The sequence below is a fragment of the Equus asinus genome, chromosome 3 (genome assembly GCF_041296235.1).
Source record: "Equus asinus isolate D_3611 breed Donkey chromosome 3, EquAss-T2T_v2, whole genome shotgun sequence".
Classification (NCBI taxonomy): Eukaryota; Metazoa; Chordata; class Mammalia; order Perissodactyla; family Equidae; genus Equus; species Equus asinus.
In genome coordinates, this window is record NC_091792.1 from 128,796,388 (window position 1) to 128,809,663 (window position 13,276).

Consider the following 13,276-nt stretch of genomic DNA (forward strand, 5'->3'; position numbering starts at 1 on the left):
CTTTACAGTGGAGAAACTTGACAAAGGCCACCTCAGCCAGGTGATCAAGGTCAGTATCAACAGCGATAAATCATGTTGATAGTATGTACCCTTTATATGATGTGACGAAAATGGCACCTTACCTCTGTGGTCTTCCTCCCCCAAAACTCATAACCCTAGTCTATGAGAAAAACAGACAAATCCCAAGAGGGGCATCCTACAAAATACTTGACCAGTTCTCCTCAAAACTGTCAAGTCAACAAAAACAAGGAAAGTCTGAGAAATCTAAACGTAGAAAGGCTAGATGTAACATTGTGTCCTGGATCAGAAAAAGGACATTAGGTAAAAACTTAAGGGAATCTGAATAAACTATCAACTTGATAGTAATATCACTATTGGCTCATCAATGATAACAAATGTATCATACCCAGTGTAAGATGTTAATGGGGGAAATGGATGAGGAGTATATGGGAACTCTGTAACATCTTCTATTTTCTGTGAATCCAAAATTGTTTTGAGAAATAAAGTCTACTTAAAAATTTTTTTTAAAACCTACAGGTACACATAATAATATAAATGTATAGAAAAACGTCTAGAGACACAGTGAACCAACGATATTGGTAATTTTCTAACCTGTGTTATGAGTTGCTTACATGGAAAACAAATATATAGTACTATAAAAATAAGATTTATGGGGGGGGAAGTAAAAGAAAAAATAAAAACCAGTTTAGGCTTATTTCTTATCAGCAGAAAAGTTTTATTCCTTTTAAGGACAAACAATTAAACCACATCCAAGGCCTTAACTTACAGACACAAACCAAAGTAGCCATTTAAAGCATTAGATATTGAGATACAAGACATACACTGGGGGAAATGCTTCGCCACCTGAAGCTTACACCAAACTTTGCTCGATCGACAGCTGAGCTCTGCTAGTGCTTGGGTGTGGCGGAGGGGAGGAGCAGGCCTGCAGAACCAAAGGAGAACAGCTGTGTTCTACAAGTAGGGAAGCATCTTAGACTGCATCGGTCAGGATATATTTCACGTTGAAGGGGAGAGAGGAAAAAAGCCAAGTCCCTCTTACAGGGCATTAGGCTGCCTTGCAGAGTGCCACAGCAGAAAAGCGGACTTCGCCTTGCTCACGCTCAGTGAATTCTCTGCAGACCTTGGCGGCGTCCTGAAAGGAGGAATGTCATTAATATGCAAACAGCAACAGCTCAAAATGAAAGTTTCAAAGGGCAAGTACCAGGAAGGCCTATTAATGCTCTGATCAACTTCGAACCTCCCGTTAAACTTGGAAACCAGGGCTGGCTTAGGGCAAGAGAAAAACTTCCAGGTGATGGAAAAGACGGGGCCCTGCACCAGAGATCTGACTTCAGAAGCTCTGGCTCCTTCATTCCTTCCACCAACTGCTCTGAGCTTCTCCCACCTTGTGCCTGGTTTTGATGGGATAACTTCACCACCATTAGTGCTCTTTTCCTCAAATCAAAACAAGATAGAAAACTGATCTCTTTCCCATAAAGCGGCATAAGAGAAAAGTTATCCTAACTCAGAAATTCCCAGAGTAGAAACAAATTTCTTTGAAGCAAACATTTCATGAAACAGCCTTAAAGTTTAAACACCTGGTATTCTAGGTACAAAGTGAAGGATTCTTAGATTTATGGCATAGTGACATGTATTACTAATGCTAAGACCTAGATTACAAAGATTGGTAACAGAAAATCGATTCTAATGTTAATTTATTTACCAAACTCTAGGGTTTAAACGCCTTGGATCATAAATATCAATCACTCTGCTCGATTTGTAAAAGTCCAGTGGAAAGATAGCTCCACAAACCATATTAGATATAAGACCTTTAAGAGGATAAGGAATACTCTAAGACACAGAACAGTCATGGAACATCAGCCCCCAAGGACTAGAAACCACCACCTCCATGAGTTTGACCCTTAAAAAGCATCAACCACGTGAGAGTTTCGTTTCTGCTTTAGAACCACCTGTAAAAACTAAGTGATGTAGATTGACATCTACCTTTTATTCTCTATCAAAATTTTTCATATATTGATACTCCAGACACTCTTTCCTGAAACTAACTTTCCTGTAGGATCCACAGTGTTAATTAACACTAAGGGTGTGTCTCTAAAGAGAAAAGCCATCTCCTACACAATGAGCAGTGACCAAATTCATTCCAATTTAGGATACTTGGGTTAAGTTTAAGTATTTTCTCACAAGTTTAATAATTCAGTGTACAGTTTAGACACCCTAAAACATCTTTAACCATATAGAGCCAGTCTTACTGAGGATAAGAGATTTCACTAATTACGATGCTGGTTTATACTCATTTTTTATTTTTTTAAATATTGGCACCTGAGCTAACAACTGTTGCCAATCTTTTTTTTTCTGCCTTTTCTCCCCAAATCCCTCCAGTACATAGTTGTATATTTTAGTTGTGGGTCCTTCTAGTTGTGGTATGTGGGACGCCGCCTCAGCGTGGCCTAATGAGCAGTGCCATGTCCGTGCCCAGGATTGGAACCGGCGAAAGCCCTGGGCCGCTGAAGTGGACCACATGAACTTAACCACTTGGCCCCGGGCTGGCCCCTATCTTCCTTTAATTTTAAATGAGATTCTAATTGGAGAAGTTAGTTTTTATTTATTTTGTCTTTTTCGGAGGGGGAGGTTGGCCCTGAGCTAACATCTGTGCCAATCTTCCTCTATTTTGTATGTGGGATGCTGCTACAACATGGCTTGACAAACAGTGCTTAGGTCCACACCCAGGATACGAACCCTCGAACCCCAGGCCTCCAAAGTGGAGTGTGTGAACTTAAGCACTATCCCACCGGGCCAGCCCCCTATTTATTTTTTTAAACAAAAGTTCTGCCTTCCCCATACCAAATAAATTCTACTGAAGTAACAGTTTTAGATATCCTATGTGGGACACATTTTATGGTGTTAGGGTTAGATATGAGTTAGGATGTCCCTCAGGAGCTTTATTAGAAGGACCAGTCTCCCCCAAATGGGTCATGATCAGAAATTCTGCCAGTGTTCTTATTCTCTCCCATAAGTAAATTCTGACTCATGCAATGCCCCGCAGCTCCTGTTTCTCTAGATTTCTCATTCCATGTTACTACTCCCATACATCCCTTGTACATCCAAGATTTAGCTCTAACTGATCTCAGGTGTATATGACAGCAAACTAGAGAAAGCGACCCTCCCTCCTACAGTGGCATAATCTGGCCCACTAGCACCTTGCAGTCATCAGGTCCATTATATAGACAGCTAGTACTGTACAGTAACTAAGATGGTCTCAATTTGAACCATGGTTCTGCTATTTACGTCACTGACCTAGGGCATCACTTAATCTCTGCACCTCAGTTTCTTCATCTGTAAAATGTGAATAATAACACCGACCTCACAGCCTCATTAAAAGGATTCTATAAAAGATATAAGTCACCTAGAATAGCATCTAGCACAGAGGTCAGCAAACTGCAGCCTGGGGGCCAAACCCAGCCTACAGCCTGTTTTTGTGAATGAAGTTTGAGTGGCACACAGCCACACCCACTGATGTAGACATTGTCTACGGGCTGCCGTGGAGCGGTAACAGTAGAATTGAATACTTGGAATAGGGCCATATGCCACACAAAGCCTGAAATATTTTCTACCTGCCTCTTTACAGAAAAAGTTTGCGAACCCCTGGTCTGCACACAGCAAGCACTCAAAAAAGATTAGCCGTTGCTACTACAAATGAAGTAGTTATGCCTTAACAGCATTTTTTATTTTATCACAGTTAAGGAACTTTCCTTTATAACAGAGCAGTGATTCAATCTGAGAGCCTCATTTTTAGGGTGAAGAGGCGTAGGCTAGTGAACTCTTGTACAGAACTACGAGGTTTCTGTAGTCCCTTGTCCCAGGATGGTTACACAGTGATCCTGCATCTTAAAGTTCTTGTCAGGCATGTTTTGAATCTGCTTCTCCCATCCTGTAAGAGTAGACTATGTGGGAAGAAAAACTCCTGAAGTTAACTGCCTAACCAGAATCCACGGTACACCACCTACAGGCCTGACCCAAATCCAGCACCTGAGGGATTAGAAAGGCTCAGGTTGCTGCTCCTCCAGTCGTTACCCACGATGTAATTTGACAAGAGGACAACGGTCACCTTAATCCCACAAGGAAGGAAAGCAATGGCTTTCAGGCTAATTCCAACCATGGGCTAACGACAGCACACAATACAGATTAGTCAGGGCTGCTCCAAAGGATCCTATTTAAAACCATTTGCTATAAAATAAGGTAGAGAGAATTACCAAATGATCTTTAAGCCCTAAAGACTGCTATTAACCCAGATGATTGGTGTTGGCAGTACTGAAAAGGTGTGAGCACCTCAGAATAGACAATTTGGCTAAAGAAACACGGGCCCTAGTGGAGAGATTCCAAAGATTACCTGCAGCAGCAGGTCCTCTGAACTGGTGCCATGGTTCACCGGGAAAGGCATCCGCCCATCTGTAACAAGAAGCCAGGCAAGTCAATCTTCTCTGCACGTGTTCTGGCTGCTGTGCTTGCCCAACTGAAAGGGGAGTTCTAGATCCTTCCAAATACCACTGCCATGCTCACTCCCAGAAAGGGAAGCCTGATTATAACAAGCTGAAAATGAGGTTTAAGTGTTCCTAGAAATCCATCCCAGGCAATTCTCATCTACAATCAACAAGACCACACAAGCCCAATCTCGCTACCCTAATAGAGCGCCTGTGCCCAACTCTTGGGAAGGACCAGAGCAGAAGTCAGATGCAGTCTCTGACGTACAGGAAAGGTGGAAACAGGAAGGGGTCCTTGAGGTTGCATCTGCCCCTCAACGACTGCCAACTGGCCCCAAATCTCCTTTGCTCTTGTTTGCCCATAGGTAGTGTCTTGACCTGAAACAACATGGCTGCAAGTCCTTCTCCATCAATACAAAGGGGATGACTCTTACAAGATGGACAAGTTTCCTTGTTGCCACATACCAGTTAATAGAAATTACCCCAATATGTCCCAATTCTTTTTAAACAAAGTCATATTGAGGCACTGATCTTTTTCCAAAAGCATTCCTTGTCTGAAAAGGATGATACTAGGCACCCAATGCTGGTAATGCTGTGGTGGAAAATGGGAAGAGAAAATATGAACTCGTACGCCTTGAACTGGCACTGATCTATTCTCTTTACTGGTTTGTGACTAAAGCATTCATTCAGCAGGTCAGTTGCCTGAAGGGAGTGCTCTGGGTACGATAAAGGGTTAAGCGGCCTCATGAGAACAGCTTGTTGTTCTGGCTTCATAAAGATAGACAGCACCACAAGGTTATATACCAATTCTGTAAGAGGAATTAATCATGAAAAGAATGCACGAAACTATATTAGATTCCAAAAACGGAGTCAAACATACCAAGTTCATAGAGGTGGCCATCCACGTTGTTAAACAGAATAAAATGAAAGTTCACTTTGTCATCTACCTGAAGAGAGTCAAGAAATATTTTTGAAAATGAGTATTCTTTATTGTACTATACTGTGTTTTTAAATTTTTCTTCAGCTTTGAGATGTGACATATAACATTATGTAAGTTTAAGGTGTATAACATGTTGATTTGATACATATATTTTGCAATGATTATTTTATAAGCAGAATTTAATTCATTGAAAATGAATTCTCTCATTATTTAAGTGTAATATCCTTGAACCGGAATTGCTTATGTGTTATTTTACATTATTAGAGCTAATATTTATGTATTTCCTATATACTAGGCCCTATTCTAAGCCCATTAAGGTAGAAACACTGTAACTATCATAATTCTATTACTTATTTTTATTAAGGAGGAAATTAAGGCTCAGGGAGGATAAACATGTCACCAGAGGTCAGGACTAGAAAGTGGCAGAGCCAGTTACAGTTATAAAGGCACCATCACTGACCTACACCTAATTAACACTTGACTTGAAGGCTCTGCTCAGATTAACGGTATACTAAGCCTTCTAGAAACTGTCAGTCCTTGCTAGTACATCTGACTATCTCCAAAAGTCTGTGAGAAGAGCATTTGAAATGCTCAATTACTAGCGGGAGTGTTACTCACTCTATTAGACTCATTTGGATCCAAACAAAATACTATCAGTTTGAATTTACTCAAGACTACGTCAACTGCCAATTGCATTTCTGAAGAGTGTTATTCAGCCATAATTTTCTGGTGTCATTTGGCTGTGGGTGAAAACACTTGCTGTGTTCCCGTAAAGAGGTTCTTGCACATACTTCAGGGGAAACACAGGTGGCAGCTAAGCAGCCTGGCTCTGATTTGTGTTTGTATTTACCCGACATTGGCCTTCCTGTGCCACAGCATCATGGGCTGCCTGAATGGCCTGCAGAAAAGAGAGAAGAATTAGCACAAAACCCCCCAGAGTTACTGAAAAGTGATGTTCTGGAAGTTCTCTTCCTACCTCATTCTTTTCAAAGCATTTAGCTCTGTCTTCAGGGGATAACTTCTCCGTTTCAGAAAGAAATTGTTTCAGGACCGATCCATCCTCTTAAAAAAAAAATGCCCACATTAGTACAGATAAGGTAATGCGAATGGGTGCACACTGATTGCTGACTTCAGCTGTTGCACAGCACGTCGTGTTTAGAGACCTGAATCTTTACTACGGCCTCCAACATGTGGATGAGCTGTCCCCTCTTCCCCAGCCTCTTTTTTCAATCACTTCCCTCTTACTGCATTCAAGCCAGAGAACTCTGTTACTCCAGTGTGCCAAGCCTTTTCTTGCATCTCCTCCCTGCCACCCTGGCCCTTTCACCTCCCACCTCACACTCATCTCTCAAATCTATCACCTTTGTTACAAGCATTTATCCATGTGTAACAAGTATTTGTGAGATTTTTAGTGCCATAAAGGCAGGAACTGCCTTGTCTATCACTCTTATCTACAGCACCTCACATGCACAATTAATGTTTATTGCATACATGATGCAACAATAACATTCTAATCTAGCAATAGTTCTCAAACCAAGATTTTTTATATCAGGACAGAAAATGCAATCGTGTAATATGGTTATCCAGATAGATATTAGCCTAAGGATCTTAAATAGAAATGTAAAGAGCCTAATAGTTTGGCCTAGAGACAACGACCAGCTGACAGTTGGTATAAGCACTTTGTTGTTGCTCAATACAGGTGAGTCCAGGAGATGCTGAACACATAGCTAGAGCAAGAGTGACATCTTTCAAAAGGCCTTATTTGAACTTTCAGCTCTAAACTTAAATAACAAATTTGCTAAATGAAGACCATTCAAAATTAGGAAGTGATAGGAAATCTCTTAACTTTATGAGGAGGGCTGTAGCTCATATAAAGTCTTTGGCATGTTGTGACCATTGTTACAAGAGTTACTATCTCTGTTGGCCTCAGGAGAACAGTATTCTAGATAAAGTGAAGCTTATGGCAGAAGAAAGAGAAAGGATCAAGTCACAACTTTTTAATATGGCTCAGTCAATATTTGAAAAAGCAACTTCTAGATCTGGATCTTCATGGTCAGACAAGTTAATTTTTTTACTTTCAAAAGTATACCAGGAGTAGAGTCTTGGCCACACTTCCCTTATTTAAACAAACAAACAAACAAAAAGTATGTGACCTGCTACAAGCAATGGCATGAACTATTAGCTGAAGGTATTCAATTCTTAGCCATCTCTGTCTGTCATCTACATCAGGGCTTGGCAAACTACTACCACCTCTTTTTGTAAATAAAGCTTCATTGGAACACGGCCACATCCATTGGTTTACATCTTGTCTATGGCTGCCTTTGCACTACAAGGGCAGAAACCATATAGCCCTCAAAGCCTAAAAAATGTACTCTCTGGCCTTTTAAGAAAGTTTGCTGACCCTTGGCCTAAATCATATATAATGCCATGTATTTGAACATATTTTAGTGCTGTCAATTGCGCTTTTGACAAGCTTAAGAGCTGAAATTCACTTCTGCTATATCCTCCACAGCATCCACTGGACGTGAGTTAAAACCCCTGATCTGACTTGTTCACAACTTATGGAGAGAGGCAGCCCAAAAGTGTGTCTCATTCACTCTTCCTCTCCAGTGGAAGAAGCCAAACCATGCTTCTTGAAGAATTAGCTTCTATCCCTCAAAAGAGAGAATCAATAAGAATTCACCCACTGATTAAGTTTGGAGAGGTTTCCAAAAAAATTAAGGCAATGATTTTGCTGAATAGACCCTTGGGGGTTTTGGAAAGAGTTATGGTTAACTAGGGGTCAGCTAGAGGATGACTGTCCTCGAAACCCACACCTACCAAACTCCAGTTTGTCCTGGTTATTGGCCACGGCGTGGATAAGTCCGATGGTGCCGCAGGAGTTCCCAATGGTCTGCTTCATGAAGTACACCTTAGGACTGACTTCTTGTCCCTTCAGTTCTTCAATCTGTTTTTTCCTGAAGTTCTCATGCTGTGAATGTAAAAAACATTTTCAAATCTCAAAACGAAAATGCAAAGAACTAGCAGATGGCAGCACAGTGAGTTCTACCACCTAAATGGAAACACAGTGGGATGTGCAACCAGGAGCCTTGGTTCGAGACGCTGGCCAGCGCCCAGAGAATGGCCTGTCTTGCTCCCACACCCACACAGGCCCATGGGGTTCCGAGAGGTTCTGCGACTCCACCCGCTGATGCTGCAGTGCAGTCACGGCCTTGGATACTGCCCAAGGCTTTGTCGAGACACCATGGCAACCTTTTCACTTGAATCAGATGGGGTCCTGAAGTCAGAAAAACAGACAAGCTCATGATTTTCTTCCTTTAACACCAAGGACAACTGTATTTCGTGTAGGCATTCCAATCAAGCTTTAGTCAATTTAACGCCCAACGAGAACGTCAGCCACTTTATATCACACTATTTTTTAAAATTCTACTTCTATTCCATCCAAGCATACTTCTCTTCAAAAACAAAGACAAAATGAGCCTCAACTGTTGGAAGAAACAATTTAAAGAAATTATTTCCTCACCCCTTTTAGGAAGGAAAGGCAACTGGTCTAGAGTGCTGAGCTGTGACTTCCCAAAATCATCTCATCCTACAAGAGGAACATGTGACACTTGTTTCTCCTTGCCAACTATTCAATGAGGAGAGATCAGCAATTTGCGGTAAATGAATGAGACTAGCGATAGTTTTCCTCAAAGCATCCACAGCTCTCTGTACAGCAAGTTAATGGGCTTGTCTGGACCTTTCATTAATGAGTTTTAAAGACCTTAAAGATATAACTTCTCAGTTAAAAACAGGGTGTTAATGCTACAGAAACAATAGTTTCCCATAACCAGCATAATTCAAACGGAACACCAGAAGTATATTTCCAATTCTAGTAGCCTTGCATCACTGTAAATGTAATTGAAGTTTAAGCCTTGTCTGTGGTACTATCACAGGAATAAGATCTCTTATCCCACAATCAACTTAAACTCCAACTAGTAGGAACTTCCAGCATCATGTATCTATGAGATCCCTGGATTGAGCTACTCACTGACTATTAAGGATTTTCACTTTTATAGGTTAAGTTTTTTAAAAATGGGAAAGTACCATCCTTAAGAATTGTATTCTTACTCATCGACATTCTATAAATATTTCACTATCACTTAAAATTACCTTTTTAGAAGTGGTCCATTTAGGATTTCACAATATTCTCCCCTAGGTAAAATTAGATGCTTTCTAAATTAACACTAGTTTCTTTGGAAGTCCATCTATATAAACCTCAACTTTTCTTTCAATGTGCTTCAGTGTTTCGTCCAATAGGTGTTCTGTGTCACAGAATAGGTGCTCCATAAATCTGGAAGAATGAACTGGAGCTAAAGGACGAAGTCTCGAGCTCTTTCAAACATAAAACGTTCAACCCAGAACGATCTCTAACAAGAGCTGCTTGATCCAGCAAAAGGAGACCAGTGGGCTTTTGAAAAGCAAAACACGCTGCACCACTGCCTCCCAGAGGCCTTGCCTCTGAGCGCTGCTCAAAACCTCCGAGTCATCATGGTTCCTCTACTAAGAAAGCTCGGTGAGGCTCAAATGAGAGAGAGGTGACCGTGTTTGATTTGGTAAAAGCGAAGCTAATTTGACTTGCAATTATTTGGCAGCTCCGTTTTAACTTAAGTAAAGGCTTTGGCAATAAAAGACACGTCAGTGGGATTATTCTAATAGCTTTAATAAGTATTTTTTAACCCACAATACTTAGCCTATTTACTAGGAGGAACGCCTAGAACTTTGCATAGGGTTTAATTTATGCTGAGGATGCTTCTAGAATACCTAGCCCTAGGATGGTGCTTCATTCAGTCAAGCTCACTCTACATTCGGATTGATGCCCCGAATGTAAACATCTGAAGTTTTGCTAAAGCAAATTTCAAACACTCCCAATCAGGGGTCAAGTGACAGCAATAGGAGATAGACAATGCCATGCTAATTAGTGGGATTCCATACGTCGCAAGGCAACAATTATCGCAGCTACCTTTTTATATCTGATGCTCAGTCTTTGAGGTACGTATATCCATGCATACTTGTAGGAAGAAGACCATCTAAAGGGAAATGAAAAGGTGTTTCCAAGACTGCTCTATCTAATGCCCACCTATTTCATGTAGCTACAAGGTCAGAGAGGAAAGAGGGTAAGAGGTGGAAGGAGGTTCCCACACAAGAACCAAACACAGATGATTAAGCTTTTTAAAACGGCACATTGGAGAGGCTAAAACCAAGTGTGCTTGTTGCAGGGAGTGGAAGGGTAGGAAGAATCCCGAGTCCACGGGAGACCCAAGCAGTGGAGGTGGAGAATTAAAGAACCTATTGTTTTCCTGTGGTTTAGGCGAGCCCGTCCCCCTCCGTTTTACAGCAAGGTGGGAGCCTGAGAACCAAACAATAAACAGACAGGTCACAACACTTAAAGGGAAACAACCAGCCATTCCTCGGGATAGAGGGCTCAGAAAAGCCTAGGTTCAAGCGAATTCATGAGTAGGATGAATTATTTCCCTGGACTTGGGATGACGGAACTGAGATGCCTCTTCTCTTTCAAATTCAAGGCAATGCTGGATGGATGAGCGAAGAAGCAATAAGCGCTATTACAAGAGGAGCCCCAGTGAGTAGGTACCACTAAGATGTGGGCTCCTCCCTCCATCCCCCAGAGTTTTGCCAGATCTGGGCGCCAGGCCAGGAAGGAAGGGGAGCTGGGAGCCTACACTATCCTCAATGCCTCTCTCCGGTTTAGGGGCAGCGCGCACCCCGAGCCCCCTACCTGGGCCGTGAGGGGAAACAGCAGCAGCAAGGCGCAGGCAGGCGCTGGCACCGAGCCCAGAGTCTCCTCCTCCAGCCCCAGCACGTCCACGAAGCGCCACTGGCCGGCGACCCCCAGCCTGGTCAGCACCTGCGGAAGAGACAAGTAAGCCAGGCGCGCGGAGACAGGCAAGTCGGGGCACCTGCTGGGGGGCGGGGTCGGCTCGGCCCCCTCCGTGCCCTCACCCCAGCCTGGGAGGAGTCCCCGCCCCGCCCCCACCCCTGCCGGCGCAATGACACAGCACAAAGCGCGGCCCACACGTGGCTCCCGCGAAGCCCGGGCACCGGAGTCCGCGCGGCCCGCGCCACGCCCTCCGGAGCTCGGCCCTGCGCTCGCATCTGGGCGCGGCCTCCTCCACCCCACCCCCGACAGGTTTCGCAGAGTCACCCGCGGACCCCGAGGCAGGGGCAGAGGGAGGGCGCCGCGATCGCGCCCCGGCCGGGCGGCCTCTGGAGCGCGCAGGGCGCCGCGCGGTCCTTGCGAAGCAACCAGAGCCGGTGGGCGCCTCCGCCTCGGCGCTCCCGGGGGAGGGGGACAGAGGCAGCGCGAGACGCCACTCACTTTGTTCAGCATCTGAAAGGCAAATAAAAGAAAAAATGCAAAAATAAAACCAGTCAGCGACACGGCAACCTGGCGAGGGCTGTCCCTCAGCCCTGCGCTCCCCGGGCAACGGTGCACCTGACGCTCACCTCGGGGTTAATCTCCATCGGTTTGAGCTGCATCTTCGCGAAGAGCGAGAGGAAGGAGAAGCCAGGGAGTAGGAAAAACAGCAAGCGGAGCCGCCCAGGCTGCCGCTATAAAGCGCCGGCCTGACGCACTGTGGGTGCCTGCGCAGGGGGAGCAGGGGCACAACCAAGCGAGGGGGAAACGGTCAGTCGCAGGCAAATGGGCACGAATCCCCCCGTGCGCCGCGCGGAGTGGTACGGTCAGGCCCCCGAACCTTGCAGTCTCACTTGAGGGTGAGATAATCTCGTGGTTGTGGAGATGGGTTTTATTGGTGGGTGTTGCTTGAGTGTATGGAGCTGTCCTTTTTGATGGAGTCTAATTTTTTGCGAAGTTTCTGGAAACCCACCCTTTCTACCATCCCAGTTATCCGAAACCTCAGGGTTTCTGAAACGTTGAGAAAAAGCTTCAACTCAACAGGTATATATTTAATATGAATATAAATATGTCTCCCAAATCTCGCAGCAGTTTGCGTTTGACCTTAGACAATTCATCCTCCATGTTAAATCAAACCGGTACTGAGGTTCGTTTTGAACTGCCTAGAATAAAACGTAGTCTGGAATATAGCAGCTACTGCGTTAGGAATGCTGATGTAATGTGAGTCCCCGGAAAGAACTGGTTGGTCATGGGGAAGCTGTAGAAACCTGGGGGAGGTGACCGTAACACAACATACAGAGAAGGCAGGCGGTGGAGACTTTAGGACACAGATCCGGGGAAAAGACAGGCACCATTTCGAGATGAGAGGAAGTAAAAGGAAAAGGGTTTCTAAAAGAACGGGAGGTTTTGAAAAATAAAATTCTGTGTTCACAATAGAACACCAGTGAAGAAAGGAAGGGCAACTGAAGAAACCATTTCTAAAAAAATCATCTCTAATGATCTCAGGTGGGGTTTCTTTTTCCCACTGGCATATTCCAAAGATGGAGAGAAAAAGCATATGCCGAAGAATGAATAAAATGTCTAAGAATAGTGCCAGGGAAGCTAAATCTTACATTGAAGTGGGACTTGCAGAAATACAAGGGAAGCAAGAAAGCTGGGTATTTTAAAACCTACGTTCAGAACAAAATAATGATGGTGGTGAAAGACTAGACCTACTGTTTACGGAGTCCAAGGTTCGTAGGTGACAGAGAGACGGGAGGGAATCTACATTGTTTGAGCTATTACCTCTACAGTGGATCAGTGGAACAGATCCTTTGCATGTCCTCTCATTTAATCCTTAGAGTATGCAATGAAGAAACTCCTATCAGTGCAGTTTTACAGATCAGAATCCAAGGCTTAGAGAGGTTAACTCACTTATGATCA

General features: G+C 43.7%; 1 protein-coding gene across 1 annotated transcript; it reads right to left on the minus strand.

Annotated features, from left to right (window-relative positions):
- Nucleotides 1-712: 712 nt before the first annotated feature.
- Nucleotides 713-12,086, minus strand: UCHL1 (ubiquitin C-terminal hydrolase L1). Its single transcript, XM_014857173.3, has 9 exons — nt 11,944-12,086; nt 11,816-11,827; nt 11,216-11,344; nt 8,260-8,410; nt 6,416-6,501; nt 6,290-6,337; nt 5,380-5,446; nt 4,409-4,467; nt 713-1,153 (listed from the first exon to the last, which is right to left on the minus strand). The coding sequence occupies exons 1-9, from the start codon at nt 11,974-11,976 to the stop codon at nt 1,067-1,069; spliced, it is 672 nt and encodes a 223-aa protein (XP_014712659.1). The 5' UTR covers nt 11,977-12,086; the 3' UTR covers nt 713-1,066.
- Between the last annotated feature and the right edge of the window lie 1,190 nt (nt 12,087-13,276).

Coding starts and splice junctions, on each gene's coding strand:
- UCHL1 (XM_014857173.3), bottom strand. CDS start 11,976: ATGCAGCTCAAACCGATGGAGATTAACCCCGAG. Junction 6,338..6,415: donor AATGCTTTGAAAAGAATGAG/GTAGGAAGAGAA, acceptor TCTTTTCTGCAG/GCCATTCAGGCAGCCCATGA. Junction 5,447..6,289: donor CACAGGAAGGCCAATGTCGG/GTAAATACAAAC, acceptor GACTCTCTTCAG/GTAGATGACAAAGTGAACTT.